Here is a 27,949-nt window from a genome sequence, read left to right as displayed (position 1 = left end):
AATCAATAGTTGGGTTCTACATGCTGTGAAAAGAACACTTCCTTCCAAGTGCAAAGTATAAACAGGTCTCTGTGCAGTGACACCTGTCTTAGAAAGTTGGGGATACAATACATTTTCTGAAGGCTGCCGAATGATATTTGGAAACCTATTTTGGAAATGCAGGCACAGTGCTGGGAGCAGAGCCTGAACTATGTGGGAGCAGCCAGTTTCCTTGGTGAAAACCTACGTCAGGCTCCTATGGGTTTCCAGGTACCTCCCCAGTTCTTGTGAAGTGCTTTGAAGAACCTTCTCCTCCACAAATTGCTCCTGGGCTGAGGTCATCTGTGGAGGCTTTTTGTAATCTTCATTTGGCTTTGATAAAGAAGGGAGCCTAGGCCACATTGGTGAAAATTCAGAAAATGTGCTGGAATGGGATTTGCTATACACATTTTGTAGCAAATACAAAATATTCTGCTACCAAATATTGGCAAATACAAAACATTTGCTACAAAAGCAGAGTATTTTCACCTTCTGAGTATATCTTTGAATCTTACAAACAGATACAGGGGGAAAATTATGTTATATTAGTTAGTAGGCAAAATACCAGCTTAATTCTATTTCTAGCAGATACAAAAAAGCAGTGCCTAACAACAATGTGTCCAGTCCCCTTTTCCTCCTAAAGCTACTTCAAAACAATGCAGGATTTACAATTTTGCTTCAGCTGCCTGAAGTGCGCCCGAGGGAACAGTGAACAATAGAATGTTATCTGTGTGCAAGATCTGACTCACAACTCAAAGCCCATGGAAGCCATGCTTTACAGGTAGTCCTCGATTTATGACTGTTTGCTTACTTCAAAGTTACGATGGACAACCCCCCCCCCAAATGTATATAAAACCTGGTCCTGAAGTCCCAAAGGCCGACCCCGCCCCAAAGCCATGCAACTGCATTTAGGGCGCTGGCCAACCAGCCCTCATTTGTGGTCATTTGCAACATCCTGCGGCCACATGACCATGATTTACAACAATTTTGCCCCCCAAAAATCCAGGTTTACCACGCCAAAAAAGGTTATAAAATTGCCTCAATCATTTGATGATCTGCTTTAAAAGCGTCACAACTTTCAGCTACAATGGATAGGCTCCATTATGGTTATAAGTTCAGGGCTAACTTGTAGAAGAGGGGATTTTTAAAGCCCTTTAGAGATGTTAATATTCTATCCATGGTAATTCCCCGTTTATGGTTAGATATTTTGGGAATTGTGGTCCCAAGAGACCTGAAGAAGAAGCAAATCAGAGCAGCAAAAATGTGATAAATAATTGTGATTTTAGTTCCACTGCAGGGGCGAAATCCAGTAGGTTCTGACAGGTTCTGGAGAACCAGTAGCAGAAATGTTGAGTAGTTCGGAGAACCATCAAATGCCACCTCTGGCTGCCCCCGCCCCATCTATTCTCTGCCTCCTGAGTCCCAGCTGATCAGGAGGGAATGGGGATTTTGCAGTATCCTTCCCCTGCCATGCCCACCAAACCACACCACACCCACCAAGCCACGCCCACAGAACCGGTAATAAAAAAAAATGAATTTCACCACTGTTCCACTGTCCATCCAGCAGCTAAGGTGGGAGGGTGGCTGGGCAGAGAAATCCCAAAGCAGGTTTTTTTCCCAAGAGGCAACTGGACTTCCTGTTTTTTCTTTGAAGACGTTTCGCTTCTCATCCAAGAAGCTTCTTCAGCTCAAAGAAAAACCAGAAAGTCCAGTTGCCTCTTGAAAAAAGCACCTTTGGGCCAGAGATGCCCTGGATGACGGAGAATCCCTCTAGACGTAGGAGATAGGAAGAAAAGAATAAATGACAAGGAAATAAAATAGCTGCTCATTTTCATGGAAGATGGAGGCAAGGGGTGAGAGGCAGCCCCTCCAGGGAGATGGACAAATATCAAAGGTCTGATGAGCTCAAAGCACAATTCCCCAAAGCAGGATGATTGTTGTTATTATTGAAGTTGTTGTTGTTATTATTATTATTTTTGTTGTTGTTCTGGTGGAAGAAAATCCAGCTTCTGGCCTTCCTGCCTGGAGGGTAAGAGGGCTGCCCTCGTAGCCATTATGAAAACAAAGCTGCTTCTGGGCTGCTCTGCTCCAGACTTTACACCATAAGCTGATCAGCCAGTGGAAAAGGCTTTGGGGAGGGGTGGGGGTTGAGGGGGGGGGAGTATGTTCAAACTGGGTTTGACGTGGCAAGCAGGATCATTCCAGAAGGATTATCTCATTGCTGCTGAGGAGGGGCACCCAAGCCATGATGCAACCGGACTGCTGATCTGCATCTACTGCATTCAGATCACAGGCAGCCATTGCAGAGGAGAGCTGCAGCAGAAAGCGTGGAGCTGAGGCTTTTCCAGAATGTTTGCGCACCCTCCAGAGTTTGTCAAGCCTATCCTGCCTCAGGGTGGATTAAAAATAGATTTTGAAAAATTAAAAAAATAGATTTTTAAATTTTAAATTGGATTTTTAATTTTTTTTATCAATTTAATTTTAATAAAATGCTTTTGGAGTTAAAAAAATCTATCTAAAGATAGTTTTCTATTTAAGTTACATTAATAATTTAGTTTATTCAGCATGAAATGGAGCTTAGTTAAGTAGTATGAGGCTGTATATTCTGCAATATTTATATTTTTGGTAAACTCATTCAATGTATCCAAGCTCTGCAAGCTAAGATAACACACACTGCAGTGATGTATTCACACAATTTCACAGTAACCATGAGATATTCCTTTATCCCCTTGTTTTGCAAATCTATGTACACTACAAATTGTATGATTGTTAAAGAGAAATGCATGTGCACCATCAGGCTCTAAGTGTGAAGAGGAAGGGCAAGCGATAAAAATGAGAGTGAAACCTTCTAAGCAGCTTATCAATATAATATTAAAGAGCACCTGTCATTTCAGATCCATCATGGCAGCGGCTGTTAGCAGGCTTCCACTCACCTGCTGCCAGCCACGCCTCTCACCTTGTTGTGTCCCTGCCGCATCACCAGCCATCCCATTAAAATGAACGGGACTGTTGGTAAGTCATCAGTGGGTCAGAGGAGGAGCCGCTGTGGGACAGAGCAGTTGCTCTTCAAAAATTATGATTTAAATCAAGTTGATTAAAATCAAGCCTTTTTACTAGGGATTTAAATCAAATCCACCCTGCCCTGCCATCTGCCAATTCAAAACAGAAAGGAAATATAGCCGCTAGTGTGTTGACTTTGGGGCTCTAGTGAAACTCCCAACTTCTGTGGAAGTCAAGGGGCGGATTCCTAAGTACAACGTAGCCAGGGAACACAAGTACCCTCAACTTCCAGTCATTTCGAATTACAACAGCACTGGAAAAAAATGACTGACATCCAGTCCACACGCTTACAACCATCGCAGCATCCCCATAGTCACATGATCAAAATTTGGGCACTTGGCCAGAGGCAGGTATTTATGACCTTTGCAACATCCTGAGGTCACCTGGTCACCATTTGCAACAGTCCCGGCCAGATTCTGACATGCAAAGTCAAGTGGGGAAGCTGGATTCGGTTAATAACTACAAGATTCACTTAACAACAATCTGTTTCACTGCAAACTTTGATTAACAACTGTGGGGAAAAAAGGTCATAAAATTAGCTTTGACTCATTTAACAACTCCTTGCTTATAAGTGAAATGTTGGTCTCAATTGGGGTCATAATTATAGATTATTTAATTACAGATTAACAGAGTTGGAAGGGACCTTCTAGATCATCTAGTCCAACCCTCCTCCCAAGCAGGAGACCCTACACCATTTCTGACAGATCACAGTCCAGTCTCTTCCTGAAAGCCTCCAGGGATGAAGCTCCCACAACCTCCGAAGGCAACTTCTGTTCCATGGGTTGATTCTTCTCATTGTCAGAAAATCCCTCCTTATTTCCAGGTTGAATCTCTCCTTGATCAGTTTCCATCCATTGTTCCTTCTCTGGCCTTCAGGGGCCTTGGCACAAGTCAAGGACAATCTTTACGGGAAAAGCAAACTGAGCCTGGGACACCAAAGGGCTTCCCTTGGACACCTTTATGGAGCAATGCCTTAAAGCAGGTGTTCCCAACCACTAATGGGTTGTGGCCACGCAATGGAACCTGCCCACGCAAGCAGTGGGCTCACATGTGCGCAGCTCCACTAACGCCAGGCAGGTGTGCTCACACACAAAGCTCCATTTATATGAGTGGTGGGCGCACACACCCACTACTTGTGCAAATCAGCTGTGCGCCCACCCACAGAACCCCCCCTCCTCACTCCACAGGGCCACCATGTCAGAAAGGTTGGGGACCACTGAGTTAAAGTTATTTTAGAATAATAAAGGGAAGATGGTCTCTACATAGGCATTGCCCCCTCCAATTCTCCCCCCCTTGCTAGGAAATTCTCCCCCCTTCCTAGGAAACCAAGAGGGGGGGGCTGCAGCCCAGACCTCCGCTGGAAGGCATCCACCAGGGAGAGGATGAGGGGAGGGGTCAGTAACTCTCTCTCACCAGTTTGCCGTCCAGGAGCTGGGCGTTTTGTGACCCAGCCTGCCCAGGGAAGTTGCGAGTGCCCAGCCTGATGCACTCAGTAACACTGCAGGGATGATTCTGTGTTCCTGGGGTGTGGTTGGTTCCCATCTGTAGAGGCAGCTCTTGACCCCAGATAGGACCCACCAACCAGTCCCAAATGGTCACAGAGCCAGGCTGTTCTCCACAAAAGCCCTCGGGGTTGTGTGCAGCAGTTGCCTACAATGGCATAAAGACCAATCGCCCCCTGGGCAGAAAGGCTCCATTCATGCTGGCACGAAGCAGGCACTGGTGCCATGAATGGACAAACCAGCCCTTCTGTGGCTTCGAAGCCTTTCTGCTCCAGCACAGAAACGGGTCAGATGCGAGAGGAGGACTAGAGAGCCCGGGGGGCCTTGTTTCCAAGCAAAACCAGAGAGCAATGTCTCTTCTTTTAGAACAGTCCCCATGCCTTAGAAAGAGAGGCCAGGGCCACCACTGTTCCTGAGGCTGCCAGGATCTGGTCCTTCCTGATGAGCTTGACTGCCTTCCTGGGCTTGCCCTGAGCCCTGCCTCTTCCTAGGAAATGCTGCTGTTGGGAGTCCAACTGCTCTGTTTCTTTCATCAACAGCTGTGGGACCCTGCTCTCTGTTTCGCCCCTATTTCCTGCTGCCATTTCTAGAAGGTGCCTCTGTGGGGATCAGTTCCTTGTTCCTTTTCTTCTCCTTACAGCGTTTTCTCTGTCCCTCTTGGGGTATTTTGATTTCAGCGCAAGGATCAGTAAAAGCTTTGCTCTCCGTTTCTTGAAATTACATCCCACAGCTGACCATTCAGTCCCGAGGCCCTGTGACCAGTCCCCACACCTTACTTTATTGAAATAAGTTGTATCACAGGCAAGCAGATTCCGATTGAGGGTTGTTTTTTTTTGTTCCTCCTGTACAGAACTAAAACCAACTGATACATTTTATTGTTATCAGTCTCCATCTAGTAAAAGGAATATGTATTGTTGTTTACATTTATTTGTGCATCTTGTTGAGTATCTCAATATTCAGCAAACATACATGGAATTAATACTAAACTCCTAAGTTGGGTTTCTGGCCATTGATGGGCAGGCAGGAGGAGAAACAGATTTAACTAATTCCTGAAAAGTAAATAATTCTGCAGATTATAATTCTGCAAATTTCTTACCATCCTGTGCTACAATTCTGAATTATAGATGGATGGTGTGAACAAATTGATCTTCTTGAATGCAACTGACATTTGTAGTTGTTGTTAAAAATTCTCGGGTTGGAGCTGACCATTAACCACAAGTGTAGCTTCAAGTCCTAACATACCCCTCTAAGAAAGTTAAGAAGTCCTTTCTTTGAAGACTGTTGATGATGAAGCAGCAGGAAGCTATTTAAGGTAATGTCTAGAAACAAGTAGAGTAATCAACAGTATTTAATGCAAAGAGAAAGGTGACCAGAGTGAGAACTCTTGATTACTGAATCTAATAATATCTTTCCTCCCTACATAAGGAAATATCTCTCAATCTCTCTCTGTCTGTATTCCTCCCTCCCTCTCCCCCTCCCTCCCTCCCTCCCCCCCCTCTAAAACTCAAAATCAGAACAGATTCAAATCTGCCTTCTTCACATCCGGTACATAAAAAACTGTTTTGATTTACTCTGTTCTTCCTCAGATGGTTGACCAAACCTGATGTGCATTACTATTACAGTGTGTAACTCTATCTGAAGGGAATGTTATTTTACTGGAAATTTCAATGAGTTTTTGTAGGTTGTGGCTCATCTAAAACTAAATGCTCAACCTCCATTGCAGGCATTGCAAGAAACAGAAATATTCAGCAATCTCTGCTTATGAAGGCCTTTGTGGCCTTCCAAGCAAGCAGTAGCTCTAACCCCCACTCAACCAAACCAATATGCTAATTGCCCCATAGTCAAAGTCAGTGACGTGCGGTGAGGTTGATACCTGGTGAGGCTCAGCAGGGCAGCGGTCGGCCTCGGCGGGGGGGGGGGGGGAATTTGCATCGCGGAAGCAACCAAGTGCCCGGGTCTGCAGCAAAGGCGCTTGGTGGCTCCCGCGATGCAAAGTGCCCCGCTGCCCCCCCCCCGCTGTCCCGGTCTGCGTCCGCTGCTTCTCCAAGCTCCGCCGCTGGAAGTCCCGGATCGCCTCTGGGGGAAGGCTGAGTGAGAAGCGGAGCGAAGCTTCTCTGCGGCCTCCCGGCGCTGCCCAGAGGCTCTTGCAGGAGCATGTGTCAGCGGCCGGCGGCCTGGAGCGGCCCCGGCTGTGAGACAAGGGAGCACTTAAAGTAGCTGCTGCCGCTGCCGCCACCACCGCCCCGCCGGGTGAAGGAGGGGTGGTGGCGGCGGCGGCAGCGGCTGCTTTAAGTGCTCCCTTGTCTCACAGCCGGGACCGCTCCAGGCCGCCGGCCGCTGACACGTGCTCCTGCAAGAGCCTCTGCGCAGCACCGGGAGGCCGCAGAGAAGCTTCGCTCCGCTTCTCACCCAGACTTCCCCCAGAGGCGATCTGGGACTTCCAGCGGCGGAGCCTGGAGAAGCAGGCCGGGGCAGCGGGCGGCAGCATTGGGGATGGTGGGGCACTTTGCATCACGGGAGCCGCCAAGCGCCCAGGTCTGCAGCAAAGAGGCAGCCTCCTCCTTCTCGCCCACTCCTCTCTCCTCTGAAGCATGCCCCGCCCAACGTAAGCGTGCTCAAGAAGACACGATTGGCTGCTTCCAAATCAGGAGGCGGGAGAATTAGTGCCTCTTTTCCATCTGAACTTCTTTGCCTTTTAACTCTTTATTAACTTTTAGAAGGCGAAAAATTCCTTATGGAAAAGAGGCCCCGAGTTCTCTCGCCTCCTGCTTTGGTTAACACTAAGCAGACACCAAGCCACTGTGAGCTGGAATCTGGTAACAACTATCTTGGCTTTAATTATTTAAAAAAAAATATTTAAATTTCTTTCTTTTTCCTGAGGAGACTGGTGAGGCTCCGCCTCCCTTGCCTCTAGTGACTGCACGTCCCTGGTCAAAGTCCAGTTGGTCCTCCCTCAGTCACAATTGTTTATCTGTGAAACTCTTCTCCACATTTCTCACCCTCTCCACCCCCTATGTCAGGTGTGGGAAACGGTGGCCCTTTTACGATCTCTGAACTTCAACTCCCAGAATCCCTGTGTCAGCCATAAAGTTCACAGATGGTAAAAGGGCCCCGTTTCCCACTCCCATCCTATGTTAACCAAGGGCCCTTTAACCTTAGTTCTCTGAGGTGCCTCACAACAGATCCTTCCCTTGGAGCAACCAGTGCAAACACTGTGAAAGATTCTGAAATGGGTGGTCCCATCTGCTATGGGCAAATTTCACTGCCAGCTGCATGAGGCTCCCGAGACAACTCTCTACATACACTTTGACTTTGGAAGAAACATTGAGGTCACAGGACCCTATAAATCTTGGCCCTTAGCTGCTTTTAACCTGAATTATTTCAGTCTGGATTAAGAGCTACAATCTGTTTCTTTTATTTGGTTCCTTTATTTGTTCCTGCTGCCAACTAATTTTGACTAGGCATCCTCTGTCGTTGCCTTGACACTCAAAGCCCTTGGACCAGGGCCAAGCAGAGGGATAATTGGAGCCTGACCTTTTCCTAAACCTTTTCAACCTCCAAACATATTGGAACTGCAATGAATTGGAGTTCCTTTATGGAAAAGAGTTATTGTCAGGGAAATCCATTTCTGGAAAAGCAGACAAGAGGCTCTGGTGCTGTTTTTCCCTAGACTTTTCAATCTTCAAATCTTCTAGTGACTTTGGAATTATTTGCAATAATATTGCTTCATGGTTTGCTTCTATTTTGGTTCTAGGCGGTTGTACAAAATTTGTCTGGCAGCGTATAAAATAGATGAATAAATTCATTTTCTAAGGGCTGAACAAGATATTTTGGTATCAATGTTCAGTCAAATCCCTATTAAGTCTTCCACAAATTCTTTTTTGTATTGCTAAGGGCAGTAGAAGAGTAAAAAGCCTCCCTTCTCTTTTTTGTCCCTCCATCTCTCCTCCCAAGGGAACATTTCTGTTATTCTCCCATCCTCTCTTAAGAGTAGTTATGATACCTCATGACCTGAGATTTACAGATGCTTTTGACCTTTGCTGCAGTTGGCCGGAATTAACACCAATACATGTATTTTAATGAGATGCAAAAGCATCTCAATTTGAAAAAATATTATCTTTTATTTTGCAAGGCGAGTCAATTTAATTCAGAGTGTAAACTATTCCCTTATTTAAAATAGCAATAGCAATAGCTCTTAGTGCTCCACAGTGCTTTACAGCCCTCTCTAAGCAGTTTTACAGAACCAGCCTATTGCCCACAACAATCTGGGTCCTCATTTTACCAACCTTGGAAGGACGGAAGGCTGAGTCAACCTTGAGCCAATGAGAATTGAACTACCGAAATGCTGGCAGCCAGCAGTCAGCAGAAGTAGCCTGCAGTACTGCATTCTAACCACTGCACCACCACGGTTCTCATACAAAATACTTAATACTGCATTATCTTCTTAGGGAAGATAGGTACAAATATTCTCCACCATGATAAGAACTTTGAAAAGCAACAATTTTCCCACTGATGTTTAGAGAGGTTGGAGTAGAGATACTCCTTGACTTTCAACAGTTTGTTTAGTGACTGTTTGAAGTTACAACGGCACTTAAACGGCTACTTATGACGTTTTTTCACACTTATGACTGTTGTCATATCCCCAGGGTCACCTGATCAAAGTTAACACGCTTGGCAACTGACTCCTATTTATGACGGTTGCAGTGTCCCAGGGTCACGCGGCCCCCTTTAGCGAAGGGCACGTGGACGAGTGAAGAAGACAAGTCAGGGGACTGGACCCAAATCCAGCGATGGGACCCACAAAACCACTTCTTTGCACTTGAAGCTGCTGTCCTAAAAAAACCTTTCCTTTCACAGAAAAACAAGGCAATGGATTCCCCTCTATTCTCTCTGGGTTTACATTGTTCCTCCGTGTTTATTCCCAAATTAATAAGGTGACATTTCTGTCTGCTTTCAGTTTTTCACTGATAGGAATATAAAGTTGCTTAATTGAGGAGCCTGAACGGAGTTTATCTGCTGCAGTTTCCTCCTGGACTTTATCATCCTGTCCTGCGGCTGGCAGGGAGCTGCTGGGCCCCACCAAATCACAAGCAAGTCCTGTGTTGATTCATTTAGCAGCTGAGCACCAGGCTGGCAGAAGGGAGAAAAAGCTCTTTGCCTTTGGAAACTGCCCCCTCCCCACCTCCATGCCGCCCGTCCCTTTCTTTTTTTAAAAGAAATGGTTTGGCAAGCTGTGATGGCTCCCAGGGAGTTGGTCAAGAGAAGCACTGCTGCGGCAGCAGGAAAGACAGGGAGGGGTTAATGTTCAACCTCACAGCTGGAAAACTCCTTTGAAAAGGGGGAACAATGCGACAAATGCTCTAAGAAAATGAGGGAACAACCCATAAGCTTGGACGGTACGCACAGAGCAACCCCCCCCCCCAAGTAGGCATGGATGGGGTCAGCATCCCTGCACATAGAAACCAAGCAGTGCTGGAAAAGGAAAGAAGGAAAGAAGAGCCACGGAATCGTTAATTCAGTATTTGCTGAATGTAGCTCAGTCAGGTTTTACGGCAATTCTTCACGTATCACGATTGTTACAGGTCGTCCTTGGTTTACTCCAGTCCATTTGATGACCATCCAAAGTTACAAATGCACTGAAAAATGTGACTTCTGACCATTTTTCACACAACTGTTGCAGCCTCCCCTGGTCACGTGACAACAATTCAGATGCTTGGCAACTGATTCATATTTATGACGGTCGCAGTGTCCCGGGGTCACCTGATCTCCTTTTGCGACCTTCTGATAAGCAAAGTCAAAGGGAAGCCAGGTTCACTTAACAAGTACATTACTAACTTAACAACTGCAGTGATTCACTTAACAGCTATGGCAAGACAGGTCATAAAATGGGGCAAAACTCACTTAACAACTGTATCACTTAGCAACAGAAACTTTGGGCTCAATCATTACTGGCATCTGTTCCTGGCATCTTCCTGTATTATTTCAACCCAAGATAGGTGCCTGCTTGCTTTGGCTGGGCAGTTGGGTAACTGCTGGGAATATATCCGGTACGCTTGGCATACACCCCTGATGTTCTTTGCTCAGCCCTCCAAGGAACATCCCCTCCTCCACCACCATAATGAGGGAGTGCAGCAATTCGGGGTGGGGGTTGGGCAGGTAAAATGAAACGAGAGTCCCAAAACATCTCATTGTCCTCTTAAGAAACTTATATACAGGTTAGGAAGTCACAGTACACATAAAACACGGCAGGTAGACAGACTCCAGGTTGGCAAAGAAACACAATAAGGCACGTCTCCCATTATTTAATTTAAACCTCTGTGCTGAATAGGAAAAGATAAGTATGGTTATAAAAAAGGAGGAAGAAACATCAGTTATGAGAGCTGACGAATTCCATGGATGGAAATCCTAAAGAGAAACACAACTCAACGTGCTTGAGAAACTCTGAAAAATGAGATTATAAAAACCCAGTTTAAGACAATACTACAGAGAAAGAAAAACAAGAGACCCCAGATGAAGTCAGCATGATTGCACAAAGAAATATCTGACAAGCTGAGAGGAAAAAAAAGAACAAGTATAAAAACTGATAAGCGTCAGGCTGATATGATAGCTGTCTTCCAGTACCTGAGGGGCTGTCACAGGGAAGAGGTGGTCAACTTATCCTCCAAAGCAACTGAAGGCAGGACCAGAAGTAACAGGTAGGAAGATCACGGAGAAGAGATCCAACCTAGAACTAATTTCATGACAGTGAGAATAATTCACCCCTGGAAGAGCTGGCCCCCAAAAGTTGTGGGTGCTTCATCACTGGAGGTTTTCAAGAAGAGACTGGACTGCCATGTGTCCAGAATGGCACAGGGTCTCCTGCCATGGGCAGAGGCCAGCCCCATAAATAGAGGAAGATGCTCTTACTACACATAACAATAGATTTTGCAGAATTTTCCACATGGAACATGCTTGACAAAGAGGAAACCATGTCCAGTGAGCAAAATCTTATTTCCTATTCATACTATGTGACAATTAACATATGTTAAAAAAATGACTTGCCCCCAAGTAATGCCGGAATTCTTTTTTCTCTTGTTTCTGCACAAAGCAGCTCGTAAGAAAACCTCAGCAGAAGAAAAAATACTGTTTTCTGGGAAAGCCCAGAATGCTTTGTCCAGCCACATCCTGTTTGCCCAAAGGCTCCTCGGGCTGAAGGGGAACATTCCATGTCCCTTCCAAGGGCAGAGATGCATTTAGAAGACACTGGGCCTATTATGTGCCAATTTACAATGAGTCAGTCAGGCTGAACAAGGGCCAAGGAGTGAAAAACTGTACCAGGTTCAGAAACTCAAGGCCAATAACTCAGATGAAAAGAAGGGCTAAGATTCAGGGGGCCAGATGGGGGACGCACCTATGCAAGATCAGTCGGAAGATCACTGCATCGCCTCCACTTGCCGTATTTTTGTGATAAAAGAGATCTTCCCTCTTGCTCTCAACCTGGACTCACCTTAATGCAGGGGTGTCCAACCTGGGTAATTCTGGGAGTTGAAGTCCACAAGTCTTAACGTTCCCAAGTTTGGACACCCCTGCCTTAATGGCACAATGCCTAAAACTGCCAGGCAAATGTGACTGAGGCCCACTGGCATTAGGGGAGGAAGGCAAGACACAGGGACCCAGACTTCCAGAGGGAGCCCTACTTCAGTGTGAGGCGCTTCAAGACAAATACACTCTTCGGAACTGCAAAAGCCAAAGTCACCATAAAGTCTGATTTGACAGAGGTTTTCAACTCTGGATGAACATGTCAAGAACCACAGTATAAAAACCAAGCCGTGAAATGAAAGCTTAGAAAGGAAACTTTCAGAAGCTATTTTGCTAATGAGGCTGACACTGAAGTGCTTAGATTTGTAGTCTGAGCTCTACTTCAATATCTCCCCAACCAAAACTGGTAGGCTAAACTATATATAAGCAGCCAACCAACCCCATACTAACTTGTTTGGATGATGTTACCTAGTTGGATCATGAGATGTCTGCAAACAACAAGCTCAGGGAGCATCAAGAACTCCATACTTCAACCATACTCAGAGAGCTCTTCCACTAGAACACACACACACACACACACACACTTTCCTGCAGTCAATAAAACTATCCTTAAGACGTCCAGCGGGCCTGTAAAGCTGCTCTACAGAAACTCCAAATCTGTATTGACTGAACTTTCTGTTTTGAGCTAGATCAAGAGGCAGCTTAGGGTGCTCTGAGCCGTCACACAAGAGCAAACTTGGCAAGACACAGGGAACTCCTGGTGTTAGCACCGAGCCTCCTCCACTGAACTATGGAAGAGATCTTGTTTTCAAATGAAGAGAGAATCAAATATGACCTGTCATTTGCCCAGAAATGATGGGCTTCCTTCAGTGTGTCAGGCTCAGGTTTGCTGAAGAGAACTCAGGTCACAGGTAAAGTGGAGGCCCAGAGCCTTCGACCTGTTCCAGCTCGATCCTAGGCTTTGTGAAGCACCTCAAGGCGACTTTCCAAGTTTGGGTCCATGGTCAGGATCCAGAGTGTGGGTGGTGGGAGGCTTTGAGGTCATACACCCAAAATGTGACCCTGTTCACTTGGCTGCCAGGACAACACAAGGGGTGTGACTGGGGGCATGTGGCCCTTGCGCTACAATTCTGGCAACCCTTCCATAAATAGTGGAAGAATAATTCCAAAGCAAAGAAGACTTTGGCAGAGAAGGTCAAGGGAGAGGCATTATATTTTGTGCTGCTTTTGTTGATCGCCAACTTGGAAGAGTATCTAAAGGAGTCAGAGGCTACACTATCGTACCTACTCATTCATCCATTAGGGAAGACGTGAGATTCCTGAACTGCACACAGAGAATCCACGTGGAGAGGCAACAGCAGCAACAGTCATCCCAAAAGGGAGAAAAAAGCCCAGCAAAGGGGATGGAACCCAAGGCCACCAAGGAGAACTCTCATGCTTAGAGGTATATGGAGGTCATCCAGGTCACAGTTGTCTCAAAGATGCTTTTTTCTTCAAAAGGCAACTGGGCTGGGTTTTTTTTTCCTTGAGGAGGAGGAGGAAGAAGTTTTGCTTCTCATCCAAGAAGCTTTACAACTGAAGAATCTTCTTGGATGAGAAGCAAAACTTCTTCTTCCTCCTCCTCCTCAAGGAAAAAAAGAGTCCAGTTGCTTTTTGAAGAAGCACCACCTTTGAGACGCAGAGCTTCAGTCACAGCCAGGACCTCTAGATGAACAGAAGACCCCACAGACCCTCCGAAGGGAAGGGTCCCTGCCTCTGCTTTGAAGAGCAGGAAGTGGTGGATGGTGGCAAGTGGAGATTCCCCACCAAGAGGGACCAAAGCAGAATCCACTGGCCAGATAGTCCCATCAAGGGAAGCCTGATACCTGCCTGGCCCACCCATTTCCCATTAAAGGAAAGAATCCCAAAACTCTCTTCGAAAAAAAATCTTTTTTAAAAAAATCCTTTCTATTGACGGACATGTAAAAAAATGAAACAGCAGGACACAACCACAAAAACATTGCATGGCTTATGAAGTACGGGAGAGTGCCAAACTGGCGCATGCCCAGAGTTGAACTCAGGAACAACCAGAAGCATGGCGTACGTTTATCCTGGAGAAGAGAAGCCATGGGTGGAGACAATCACTGTCTTCAAATACCTCTTGCTAGATCTCTGCACCTGCTCACTGTCGGATGAAAAATTAGCAAGCCTCACTTTCTAATCATTTTCAAAATTGCCCATTAACTATCTTAAAGCTATTCGTGATCTTTGGAATGACAAATATGAAAAATCTTCATTGGATAAGTTTATCTTCAATTTTGGACAAAGGAAAAAATAATTAAGAGGCTTAACAACTTAACAAATGTAAAATAAACAGCAAAACATTAAATAAGATTTTGAACTAAGAAAGTTCTAAACGGATTAAGGGTCCAGATAAATTTGGAATATTAAATGTGACTGTAAGATTTTGGAATTAACCATAAAAAAATAAACATCTTCTTATAGGAAACAGACTTATTTTGGCTATCCTGGTTATTCCAAGTCAAAACAAAGATAAATTATTATTTTTAAAACTGGACACTAAAGGGAACTAAATATGCTAAGCAGACCTCCAAGTGCTTCAACGTCTCTCTAAAAGGATGCAAACAACCAGCTGTCTGCGAGGAATATTAATCCTTTCATTCCCCACTATCCTCTAAGAGCTGAAGAAGCTTCTTGGATGAGAAGCAAAACGTCTTCAAAGAGAAAACAAGAAAGTCCAGTTGCCTCCTGAAAAAAACATCTTTGGGATTCTAAGCAGAAGAAAAACATTCAAGCCTGTTCTTGATGTCAAGTTAATACTGCACGTATTGAAGGAGTTTCTTGAAGAATAGAGTCAAAAATTAGTAACTATAATATTGCCACTGTAATGGCTTCTGCTTCTATGAATGGGTTATGCCCAAAAGATGTTACTGAAGGAATGATAGATGTAGAAGAAATCCCCTGATAAGACAGAGAAAGTACCAAAAGTGGAACTAGAAATGAGAAGCCAAGAGAATGATTTGGAAAAGGGAACTTTACAGTTCTGGATATACAAAAGAAACTGGCCGAAGCTTTAAAAATTAAAAGGGAAATACAAAATTATTTGTTTGTGTCCTATACTGTCTCCAGAGGCCTTCCACAGTCAAAAAGTGCCTAGGTGGCACTTTTAACCCTCCTGTCCTGCAGGGGCCCTTTCTGCAGCTCAATATATCTCCATGTAAATTGCACTGGGTTTTCTGGAGCAGTGACCACCAGGAAAAAACTACCACAAAGGGGTATTTTGGCCAGTGGAGGTGAATATGCGTGTCCCAGGATAATGTTGCAGGACCCAGTCACCAGGACCAGAGAGGTTTTGTCTTCCGACTTTTCAGACTTCAACCCTTCCTCCCTCTAGCAGAGTGGGTGCTTTGGGCTGTGTGTGGTCTTCATTTCAGCCTCCTGTCTCAAATCAGCCATTGAGGCTCTCTTGTCTTCTGCTCATCGCCCTCCAATGTCAGCAGCTCGTGCAATCCCAGTTTTGTGATAATGTAGAGGACCTAGAAATTTGGTTTCCCAGGCAGAAAGGAGGAAGACTCTGAGGACACGGACTCCTTTTTGCCTATAAGAATCGCTTGTAATAAATTATCGAAAAAGGAGAAAGTGTTACCCTTTGCACAGCACAAGTAGCCAATTAATGGGAGGCTAACAGAACAGTGTTCTAACCCTACAGAGTCCAGCTATTTTTTTTCCCCAAATGGGCACGGTGCCATCGTTCCACTTTTCCTCCAACCCAGCTCTGGAGTTCTACTGAACTGTCCCTCGGCTGGGTTAGAGCCAAGGTGGCGCAGTGGTTAAATGCAGCACTGCAGGCTACTGCTAGATCAGCAGGTCAGCGGTTCAAATCTCACCGGCTCAGGGTTGACTCAGCCTTCCATCCTTCCGAGGTGGGTAAAATGAGGACCCAGATTGTTGGGGGCAATATGCTGACTCTTTGTAAACCGCTTAGAGAGGCCTGAAAGGCCTATGAAGCGGTATATAAGTCTACTGCTATTGCTATATTGCTATTGGACACATAGACCTGGCATCCTGTGAGTAGGTTATAAAGCATCCCTCTACACCAGCACATTGGCCCATGCACAGTCAGTGGTGTGGAGTCCCTAAGCTACATGCTGCCCTCTTGTCCCCAAGGGGCTTTTCCCCCCAAAGGAAACTGAACTTTGTTTTTTGCTTGAAGACTTCTTTCTTCCCGAACTGAAGAAGCTTCTTGGATGGGAAGTGAAACACCTTTAAGCAAACCCCCCCAAAAGTCCAGCTGTCTTTTGGAAAAGCCCCTTTGGGACCACCATGTCCTGGAGGATGGTGGGTCTTCACTCTGTTGCTCCCTTAACAGAGAATCTCAGCGGGCATCCTCTACACACTGAGATTCCGAAGAAATGGCAGAGAGCAGGCAACCTATTTAGAATAGACTAGAATAACAGAGTTGGAAGGGACCTTGGAGGTCTTCCAGTCCAACCCCCTGCTCAGGCAGGAAACCCTACATCACTTCAGACAAATGGTTGTCCAATCTCTTCTCAAAAACTTTCAGTGATGGAGCATTTACAACTTCTGAAGACATTCCACTAATCCACTGTTCTCACTGACAGGAAATTTCTCTTTAGTTCCAGGTTGCTTCCCTCCTTGATTAATTTCCATCCATTGCTTCTTGTCCTGCCTTCTGGTGCTTTGGAGAATAGCTTGACCCCCACCCCCTTCTTTGTGGCAGCCCCTGAGATATCGAAAGACTGATATTATTCGCCATTTCTTCTGTCTGATGGGCAACAATCAAGGTATTTCTTCCTTGAGCAAAGAATAGTACGGGACTAGTCTTGGTGATGATGACCAGTATTAATTCCACTATTATTTTACTGTGTGTTAGGCTTTTTATTTATATGTATAGATTTTAGCTGTATATGTCTATAATAAATATATCCTGCACTTATATTTGATGCTTCTCTGGCTGTAAGGCCATCATGATTAAGGGGAGAGGCAGGTACGACGGGAACTTCAGGGCTAGCCATTACCGGGGAAGGAGGGTTCGCTATGTCACAGAGATCCCTCCTTCCGGCCCTGCTAGTTCCACTCCAGAGCCAGATGGCGAGAGTTGTCAGGGCCCTGGTCTCAGGCTGTTGTTACTAAATGCCAGGTCTGTGGTTCACAAAGCTCCCCTCGTCCGGGACCTAATTTTAGACGAGGGGGCAGACCTGGCATGTATTACTGAAACCTGGCTGGGCCCGGAGGGAGGAGTCCCCCTCACTGAAATGTGCCCAGAAGGATTTCAGGTGCTTCATCAGCCGCGACCCCAGGAATGGGGTGGGGGAGTGGCTGTCATCGTCCGAAGGTCATTAGTCCCTCGTAGGATCCCTGCTCCAGAGCTTGTCGGGTGTGAGTCCCTGTTGATGAAGTTGGACTTTGGAGGTCAAGTGGGTTTGTTGCTAACGTACCTACCTCCCAACAGCGTTGCAACAACCCTCCCCTTGCTCCTCGAGTCAGTAGCCGAGCTGGCAGTAGAGTTCCCCAGGCTTATGGTGCTGGGGATTGCAACCTGCCTACACTCGGTGAATGCTCTGACGGGGCGCAGGAGTTCATGGCTTCCATGACAGCCATGGACTTGACCCAAGTAATTCGGGGTTCGACTCATTCAGAGGGTCACACACTTGACCTCGTATTCCTCTCGGAGCAGTGGAGACGTGATCTAGAGTTGAAGGGCATTAAGATCTTGCCCTTGTCATGGCCTGATCACTTCCTACTGAGGCTTGACTTTTGGAAACCAATCCCCCACTGTAGGGAGGAGGAACCGATTAGGTGGTTCCGCCCCAGGTGCCTGATGGACCCTATGGGATTTCAGATGGTGCTTGGAGAAATACCTGACACTCTCGTCCACAATCTGGTGGAGTCCTTAGTCGCTGCCTGGAATACAGCGGCGGTGGGGGCTCTAAACCGGATTGCGCCTTTGCGACCTCTCCGAGGCAGCGGATCCAGGAGGGCCCCTTGGTTCACCGAGGAACTCCGGGAGATGAAGCACCAAAAGAGACGCCTAGAGCGCCGTTGGAGAGCCAGTAAATCTGAGTCAGACCAAGCACTGATGAGAGCCTTTATCAGAGCCGATCTCGTGGCAATACGGGCGGCAAAACATGCGCATTTTGCTGCCCTTATTGCATCCGCTGAATCGCGCCCAGCCGCCTTGTTTAGAATAACCCGCTCCCTCTTGAAAGGGAGGGATGCGGATGACCCTTTACAAGGTAGAGCTGAGGAATTTGTTCAGTATTTAACGGATAAAGTCGCTCGGATTCGGACAGAGCTGGACTCCAATTGCACGGTACCAGCCGAGGTACCGGGGGAAGGTCTTGAGCGTATTTCATGGATCGAGTTTCAACTTGTCTCTCCTGAGGAAGTGGACAAGGCCATTGGAACAGTGAGTGCCTCCACTTGTATACTGGACCCGTGCCCCTCGTGGCTGGTCTCGACCAGCAGGAAGGTGACACGTGGCTGGATCCAGATGATAGTTAACACCTCTCTCTGGCAGAGAATTTTCCCGCTCCTCCTAAAGGATGCAGTGGTGAGACCCCTCCTGAAGAAACCTTCTCTGGACCCAGCCATTTTGAGCAACTATCGTCCAGTCTCCAACCTGCCCTTTGTAGGGAAGATTGTTGAGAAAGTGGTGGCCTTTCAACTCCGACGGTCCTTGGATGAAACCGATTATCTGGATTCCTTTCAGTCGGGTTTCAGGCCTGGTTACAGCATGGAAACTGCTTTGGTCGCACTGATCGATGATCTCTGGCAAGCCAGGGATAGGGGTCATCCTTGTGGTCCTTGACCTCTCAGCGGCCTTCGATACCATCGACCATGGTATCCTTCTGCGACGGTTGCGGGAGGTGGGAGTGGGAGGTACCGTCCTTCGGTGGTTCTCCTCCTACCTCTCAGACAGGTCGCAGTTGGCGTTGGTTGGAGGGCAGAGGTCGACCCCAAGATCCCTCAATTATGGGGTGCCGCAGGGTTCGGTCCTGTCCCCCCTCCTATTTAACATCTACATGAATCCGCTGGGTGAGATCATATGCCGGCACGGGATTAAATACCACCAATACGCGGATGATACGCAGTTGTATCTGTCCACCCTGTGCCAACTCAGTGAAGCGGTAGAAGTGATGTGCAAGTGCCTGGAGGCTGTCAGGGTCTGGATGGGTATGAACAAGCTTGCACTCAATCTCGACAAGACCGAGTGGCTATTGATGTTCCCTCCCAAAGATTGGCCAATTATTCCATCTCTCAGGCTGGGGGGGGTGAAATTATACGTCCCTCAGAGAGGGTTCACAATTTGGGAGTCCTCCTGGATCCACAGCTGACTTTAGAACACAATTTGTCGGTTGTGACCAGGGGGACCTTTGCCCAGATTGGCCTGGTGCACCAATTGCGACCCTACCTGGATCGGGAGGCCCTTCAGATAGTCACTCACGCCCTCGTGACCTCAAGACTGGATTACTGTAACGCGCTCCACATGGGGCTGCCCTTGAAGAGTGTTCAAAGACTTCAGCTAGTCCAGAACGCAGCCACGCGAGCGATTGTGGGTGCACCCAGGTACACCCACATTACACCTATCCTCCGCGAGCTGCACTGGCTACCCGTTAGTCTCCGGACTCGCTTCAAGGTGCTAGTCGTTACTTATAAAGCCTTACATCGCATCGGACCTGGGTACCTGAGAGACCGCTTCCTGCCAATTACCTCCCAAAGACCGATCAGATCGCACAGACTAGGCCTTCTCCGGATCCCATCTGCCAGCCAATGTTGGCTGGCGACTCCCCGGGGGAGAACCTTCTCTGTTGCAGCTCCAGCCCTCTGGAACGAGCTCCCCGTGGAGATCCGGACCCTTACTACCCTCCCGGCCTTCCGCAAAACCACCAAGTCCTGGCTGCTCCAGCAGGCCGGGGGGCTGTTGAAGTATCCAGCCCCACGGTAACTATGAATGTTGTGTATTTTATATTGTTGTTTTGTCTATTTATCCCCTTCCCCTTTTTATTGTAAGCCGCCCGGAGTCCTTCGGGAGTGGGCGGCATACAAGACCAATAAACTATAACTATAAACTATAACTAAGACTAAAATTGAATTGGGAATTCTTTCTCTGCAGTAAACATCGGATTGTTCTTTTGCTTCTTTCTTTGGGCAGGAGGATGTCAAATTTTGTCTGGGCTTTGGGGGAACAGCTATAATGAAAAGCTTTTTCTCCAGAATTTAATTTTGGGGGGCTTTGAGGTTTTCTGCTTTGGACAACCTGTGTGTGACGCATGTAAGCATTTACCTAGCTTTTGCGGGGAGGGGGATTGCTTTGCTTTTGGTATCTTGAATGATTTAATGTGGTGGTGCAGATGGGACTTCTCTGTGGTGTGTTTATATTTAGCCTGAACTTCTCGCCCACCCGCCCCCTCCAAGAATATGGCTAGGCAGCAGAGGCAGGAGTTTTATAGGGACATGCAGAAGTTTTGGAATTCAAAATGTTTCAATCTAAAAATAGACATTCTTTGTTCCAAAATCAAAATAAAGTACCTGTGTTCCAAAAAATCTGTTCTTCCTGTTCAGAACACAAAATCAGATGTTTTATAGATTATAAAGAAGGGAGAGGCAGTTACTGAAGATTAGGCTATAATCTAAAAGCCACTATACTCTCCCTGGCGAAGTTGCAAAAACCCCAGTAAATTCTAGGTTCAAATGCACACAGAGTGCAAGGAATTAATGTGATTCTTATGGCATCCTCCTCCTCCTCATTATTATTATTATTATTATTATTATTATTATTATTATTATTATTATTATCTTATTTATATTATCTCTTCTTTAAACATGAAACTTGGTCAACTGAACATTTAAAAATGAATCACAAATATCATTGACTGGCGCTGATAGTTGATACAGGTTGCTGCCAGCACCCTCGGTATTAAATAATAATAATAACAGCAGCAACAACAACAATAATAATTATCCTCCATAAGCCATATTATTGAGGCTATTTTATAGCTCTATAGAAAATATTTATGGAAGAATGTTTTTATATATGGTAACAAGATTATTATGGGTCGTCCTCAACTTCTGACCCATTGCTTGGTGACCGTTTGAAGTTATGACAGACCACAAAAAAGCTACTTACCACCCAGGTGCAAAGTTCCAACGTCCGGATCCTCCCATCCCATCATGTGACCATATTTTGGACATTTGGCAACAAACCCACATTTATATCTATTTGCAGATCCCAAGGTCACATGACCACGATTTACAGCCTTTTGCCACTAACTGGATTATGGCAAACAACAGCCGAATGGGTTATCTTAAGGACTGTTGCCTTCACTTTATGGCCATCCTTTGCTTTAATGACCCCAGCACAAATGGACTACGCATGTTTATTTCACAGCCAATTCCATAGTTATTCCCCAGGTCCCAACTCCTTGTCAGCAATCCTTTAAAGTCTGCTCCAATTGACCTGGAAGTAGCAAAGACAATGGCGGAAAATCTGGCCATAGTCTCTTCTGTCCTTAAGGCATGGGAACGGTGGCAGCGGGATGACAGTCCCATGATGCTCAGGGTTCAAGATTCAGCCAAGGCAAACAGTTCCCACAGATTCAGGATACAAGGAAAACCACATGATTCCAGCAGGCTCCAGGACCAGCGAAGGCAGCTTGAGTTCAAGGCACAATGAAAGCAACGCAGTCTCAGGAAAGAACTTCTGGTTGGCCCCTTGGGGCCGTTTTTCGTCCTTCCCAGCCTCTGCAGGCTTTCCCGAAGTCTGGGGAGAAGGGTGAAAAATCAGCTGGCTGGCGCGCGTCTGTGATGGCTGGTGTGCCACCAAATATGGCTCTGTGTGCCACCCGTGGCATGTATGCCAGAGGTTTGCCATCACAGGCCTAGGCAAAGCTTTCATTTTGCAAGACTGGGTTCACATAATATATTGTCAGCAGCTCAATAAAATTAAATGCTTCTACACACAAGACATGCTATGCCCAATTTAATATGGATTAATATAATGACCTGATTCGTGCAAAATATCAAGGAGCTGGATTTCCACCACACACGGAACCACAAATAACCAATTTTAGTCTCCCATCTTCAGTCTCAATGCTGCGTTCATGAAATAACAAAGTGCTAATTGGCCATTAGACCATCATGGGACAATTGAACCCCCAATTTGGGATGTGTGTTTGGTAATTAGTAGCCTGCAGCCCCCTGCCTGCAAGCTGCCTTCAGCCTCCCCCTCCATTCTTGGGTTGCCATGCCAACTGGAGCCCTTTCCCAACCAGAGCTCCTTGTGCCACCAAATGCTTCTCTTTGGGAACAGCAGACGCCGCACGGAAAGTTCCTAAGAGGCACCGAACAGTGGTGCCTGCTGGGCTTCTGTCTTCCCACCACAGAAAAGAAGATCCCAAGGGAAGTTGAGAGGAAGAAGAGAGCCACGGCTCCTTTCTCCATCCCAGCCAGAGATTACAGATTTACAGATAACTGTGAAAAGTTCACTGCAAATCAACTGAAACCCACCAAATACCGGTACTTGCTTTCTATTAACTTCTGTTCCTTTGAAGATTACCCATGCACCTTTACATTTAGTGCTGAAACCTGAAGTGTTCCCAGGTTTTGAGAATGGGGAGGAGGAAGACATGAGGACTAGGAACAATGACTTTGGACCTCTGGTTTAGTCTGATGACCTTAGGGCTTTTTCTACAGTTCCTGATGCGTGGAAGTTTTCCTGGACATGCAACCTGCCTAAAATCCATGGTTCAAAAATGAGAGACACCACTTTTCTCCATCCAACATACTTGAAAAATAGGACAAGATTTACTCAATCAATCTCCTTCGTAGTCACATGCCTGCATTCTGATTGACTCCCCAGTGTGGGATCTACACCTCAATCCAATAGATAAACAGCTGCTGTGTCCCCTTGCTAACCATTTTTAATTGTAATTATCTGTAATTTTTTGAGTGACTTCAACTTTTTGAATCCTGGCAACTGCCTGGACCAGTCCCTGCAGTTTTCTTGGCAAGGTTTTTCAGACATGGTTTGCATTGCCTCCTTCCAAGAATGGAGACAGAATGACTGGCTTAATGTCCAAGGCAAGACTCTTCATTTATTTAATTTATTTATTTGTACCTCACCTTTATTATTTCTATAAATAGCTCAAAGTGACAAACATATTCAACACACCTTTTTCATCCTCCTATTTTCACAACAACAACAACAACAACAACCCTGTGGAGTGGACTGGGCTGAGAGAGAGAGGGGGAGAGAGACTGGCCCAAACTCAACCAGATGGCTCGCCTGCCTAGGATGGGACTGGAACTCAGGCTCCCCTGATTTCTGGCCTGATTTTGTCACCAGGCTGGAACTGGCTAAACTCAAGCATCAAATGGCTTGGTTTTTAACTTTATTGTTTTTATCATTGTTATTTATTGGTTTCACAATTGTTGTAAGTCTCACAGAGTTGCTTAACATGAGCAGCCATATAAACCTTTTAAATAAACATATTTATATTCTAATAAGCTTTATCAATAGAAAGATCTTCAGGTTAAAATACTTGCTAGATTATTTTCGACAACTATGGGTTCATGGCCCATAAGTAGACATGGGTCATATTTCAAATCCTTGTTCCATGTGGTAAAAGCCGTAACATCAGCCCCATAGTCCCTCGGTTAAAGAGAAGAACTGTCAGAAACAACTTTTATCTGCCATGTCACAGGCTAACTATGATCAATTTATCAAACTACAACTGGCTAAGTTTGTGGAATACACTACACTGTAGGTGACCATCCATAAGCCACCATGACACAATTTACCTAACAGGCAAGCCAAAATTGTGCAAACATTACAGCTTAAGCATGGCAAACAGCCTTTCCTGCCCTGCCCTACTCCCTCCCCCAACATTATTACAAATTCTATTTAGTTTCTTTCCCAAATGCTCAAAATTTCATGGATATGTTTTTAAGCTGACCTCCTCAATCCAGAGATACATATTACTAAAAAAGCCCATTGTAGAGATGTGCCTTGTGCATGCCTTTGCAGGGCCCAGGAAACACCTGGAAGCCACACCCCCTGACTTAAGTGTCGAAGGGGTACCGAGCAAGAGATTGTAGGGCTGCAGCCTGAAAGTTGGAAAAAAATCTCCCCAAAGACATCAATGGAAAGGTCCTTTCACGTCCCTGCCAAGGAACCACCTGGCCATTTTCATGAAGTCACCAGGAGTCCAGTTTAACATAAAGGAGCATTCACTTTTTATCCATTATCTTTCGAATGACTTCCCAGGAAACGTACCCACTCACAGGCCAGTCACAATAATCAAAACTAACACAGGAAGTGAATAATTTTCATTAACCTCCTACAGCATTCTCCAAAAGATCACATAAACCAGATTAGTGCTCAATTGCCTTTTAGAAGAGATCCAGTCCTTTTCCATCCAAGAAGCTGCCCTTAGCTACCAAGGGCACCACCAGGACGGAGGCAAAGGAGGAAAACCTGGGCGGGAAGCCAACAGCCTCTCCCTTCTCCTCACCCCAGGAAGGAAGCCGGAGAAGCCCTGAAAGATCCATCTACTCCGTCCACTGTCTACTCTGCTGGCAGCCCATTTGCCCACCTGCTTCATCTGGCTGCAAGCAACAGTCTCAGACCACAGGACCCCAGCCTTAGTCTGGCCTGTGCAGCGGCAACATCTGGAGGCCTTCAATTCAGGAATTCCAACAGCCTTTGCTGGGGATTAGACTAAAGAAAGCACAATTCCAATTGCATTTACCCAATGACAATTCCAATTGCATTTACCCAATGACCATCCCCAGCCTCACCTGCAGGAATGAAGCACAGCCCGAGTTCCTGGGTCTCAGAGCCCCAGACTTTCTCTGCACCTGCAGGCTTATATCCAGGGCCCAGCAGGTTGGCAGGCATTCCCTTGACTAAGCCTAGCAGTCAAATGATTTCAATCAGATATCGATCTGAAGCTCCCTTCATTGCATATCCTCGCATTTAAGGATGCGATAGATCTGGGTGGGGGGGATACATATACATACATTCAAATATGCAAACCTGATTTAACATAGGTGGATTTTCAGGTTCCCACAGGCTGAAGCAAATGAACATGGTGATGGAGAGCAAGAGCCTTCTTTCGCTGTCCTTGCCATCTTTTACCTTTTATTGATTTGATTGCAATTTCTTTGTTTGACTGCTGTGAGACGCCCAGGGTCATTGATAGTCAGCCGACACACAAGTTTAATAAATTATTATTATTATTACAGTTGATCGAGCAGTCAACCATATTGACTGGACTGGATTTGGTATTTTTATCTACCTATTGAGTCCTTCCCTAGGACCTGGAATAGCCAGATATTGTTTGAGGGTGTTAAAGGTACTGTTACATGATGTAAGTATTATTATTATTACTATTTCAAACTCCTATCAAAATATTGATTTATACATGCTAGTATATACTATAACTCAGGAAAAAAAATCATGATTTCAAATGTTGCTTTACACCACATTGCAGGAGTGATCCTGACTGTTATCAAATAGGAATACATTTCTACAGCCACACAATGCAAAACTATTTCTTTCTAGCCTCCGCTCATCCTAAGTGACATCCTCTCTGAAGAGGAGGCAGAGCTCTGCCAATGGAGGCTCCTCTTAGACGTTAGGCACAGCATCAGAGCCAGAGAAGGTATTTTCAAGCCAAAGTCCCAGCTTCGGCCAGGGCTCCCCACTTCAAGTGGGCTTAAGTTGGGAAGAAGGCCATGTCAAGAACAAGAGCCTGTCTAAACACAGGAGAAAGCCACCCCAGGGGGGAAAGAAGGGAGGGGGGCAGGTAAGCCCTGCCTGCAAAGAAATGGAGCTGCTCCCAAATTGAAGAACAAGATCCCAGGCAAGAAAAATGGGGCCTTTCTCTGCATGTGGGGTTCTAGCTTAGGGATCTCCCAGGGCAGCCAACCAAAGGCCCTTCCAGCTTCGGGATAAATCCTGTTATCAGGAGAGCAAAAGGCAGTTGGGAGGGGAGTTGCAGGGGAAGCCGCCACCACCTCAGATGCTCTGGCTGGAGGAAAGGGCTGCTGTGCCCTCGGTCAGAAGTTTGGAGGGCCCGGCCAGCGCCCAGGTAGCGGAGTCTGGGGGATCCCCTACCTGCCGCCCCCTCCCAGCAAAGCTCCGCTCCTCTCAACCACCTGTAGAGGGAAAGGGCTGCCGGAGGTGCCCGGCCCAGAGCAGGGCAGGCGCGGGCGGGAGGCTGCGGCCCTGCGACATGCGGGGCTTCCTTGTGGGAAGGCGGATCCCCGGCAGGTTCGGCAGGCAGCGGACAGGTGCCTCCTCCAAGGCAGAGCGGGAGCCGCCGGGACTCTCCTGCCCGCCGCTCCGAGGGTTAAAACTGCAGCAGGCGGCCTGCATCTGGGTCCCAAGGGGGCAAAGGGCTTCTCCCTCAGCCGGAGCGGAGAGCCGCGCAGGCCGCCCGCAGAGCCCGGGGAGAGGATGGGCGGCTCGGCGGGCGTCGCGAAAGCAGCCGCCGCCTCGCAAAGTGGAGCATCCATGACAAACCACCGGCCACAAACCGGAGGACGGACCTGGGCGGAGAAGGGGAGGCGGCCGCTCCTGCCCGGCAAGCTCCCCGCCTCTGCCGCTCCGGCCTCCCGCGGCTTCTTACCTTGGAGACCGTCATGCAGAAAGTTCTCTCGTTGAAGCGGGCGACGTGGCGAAGGCCGGCGGGGCAAGCCGGACTCCTTCCTCCGGATTCCGAGCGGCGGCCGGCGCTTCCCTGCGGAGGAATCGGCGTCAGAGGCTGAGGAAGCCAAGGGTCCCCCCGCCCCGCCCCGATCGCACCCGCCTTCCTGCGCCCCAGGAGCCGCGCGGAGCCTCGGTGGCGGCGGGACTCGCACTGCCGCTAAGCCCCGGGAGCGTCGCCGGTCCGCTGCTGCCCAACGGGGCGGGGAAGGCGGCGCCGTCCGCGCCCAGCGCTCCGCAGCCACCAGCGCCGCCTCCTGCCGCCGCCTTGGGTGGGTCTCTGCGCCGGCCGGCGGCGCCGAGTAGGAGAGTCCGGGCGGGCAGCCTCCAGGGCCGCACGTGGTGGTGCCGCAGCCGCCGCCTCCTCGCCCAGGGTTGTCGGGCTGCCGAGCGGCGGCATCCTCTGGCTGGGAGGAGCCTTCCTCCTTTCCGAGCGGAGGTCCCGGGCGCGGCGCTCTCAGCGGGGCTCGGCGTACCAGGAGGCGGAATCCGGGGAAGGCTGGGGGGGGGGCTCCCCGTGGGGGCTGCCAGAGGCCGAGTGACCCCGGGAGGGCTTCGGGTCCAGCGCTGGCAGAAGGCGGGGTCCGCCTGGCCTTCCCGCCGCAGCTTCAGGGAGCGGCGGGCTGAGTCCAATTGCGGCTCTTCAGGGCCGGCGGAGCCAGGCAGGTGCCAAGGCCCGAGGAGCCGCCCTGGATCGGGCTCGCAGACTGAGAGCCTGCCCGGCCTTTGGGCCGGAGCAGCCGAGGGTCCTTCTCCCCCCCGGGCCGCCTGGCTGAACCGCCTCCCCCTGGCTGGCGCAATGAAGGAAGCGGCGCCCGTCCAGCCTTTCCTCCAGGCGAGGCCCGGAGGAGCGAGAGCGCCCACCTGGGCCTGGCGGGGCAGAGGCGCCCGAGGAGCCGATCCGGTGTGCGGAGCTTACGGGGGAGGAAGCCTCAGTCTGTCAGCGGCCAAGAAAACCTCCGCGCTGGCTTTCCTGCGAGTGGCTGGAGCGGCTGTTGCTGGGGAGGCCCTTTTGCCGCCCTCGGACGCTCCCCGCGGCTCTTCCTAGGGAGGCCTTCCCGAGGACGGAGCCGGCTCCCTTGAGGAAGGGCTGGGACGGGGGAGGGCAAGACAGAAG

The 27,949-nt window shown here is 47.7% G+C and overlaps 1 protein-coding gene across 2 annotated transcripts in view; it reads right to left on the bottom strand.

Annotated features, from left to right (window-relative positions):
* Positions 1 to 27,869, bottom strand: part of CORO2B (coronin 2B) — an 87,039-nt gene extending 59,170 nt beyond the window's left edge. The window contains exon 1 of one of the 2 annotated variants that reach the window (XM_087704396.1): positions 26,756 to 27,869. In XM_087704396.1, coding sequence (XP_087560522.1) covers positions 26,756 to 26,770 — 15 coding nt within the window. In that variant the 5' untranslated portion in view covers positions 26,771 to 27,869. Of the gene's footprint in view, positions 1 to 21,249; positions 21,893 to 26,755 lie in introns of those variants that run through there. The other variant, XM_087704398.1, reaches the window with a different exon arrangement.
* Positions 27,870 to 27,949: the final 80 nt, after the last annotated feature.

Source organism: Thamnophis sirtalis, unplaced genomic scaffold, assembly GCF_051295495.1.
Source record: "Thamnophis sirtalis isolate CommonGarterSnake01/CBP01778 unplaced genomic scaffold, rThaSir2_p1.2 scaffold_2, whole genome shotgun sequence".
NCBI classification, from domain to species: Eukaryota; Metazoa; Chordata; class Lepidosauria; order Squamata; family Natricidae; genus Thamnophis; species Thamnophis sirtalis.
Note: the sequence above shows the minus strand (reverse complement) of the source record. Positions and strands in the feature narration are given on the sequence as shown.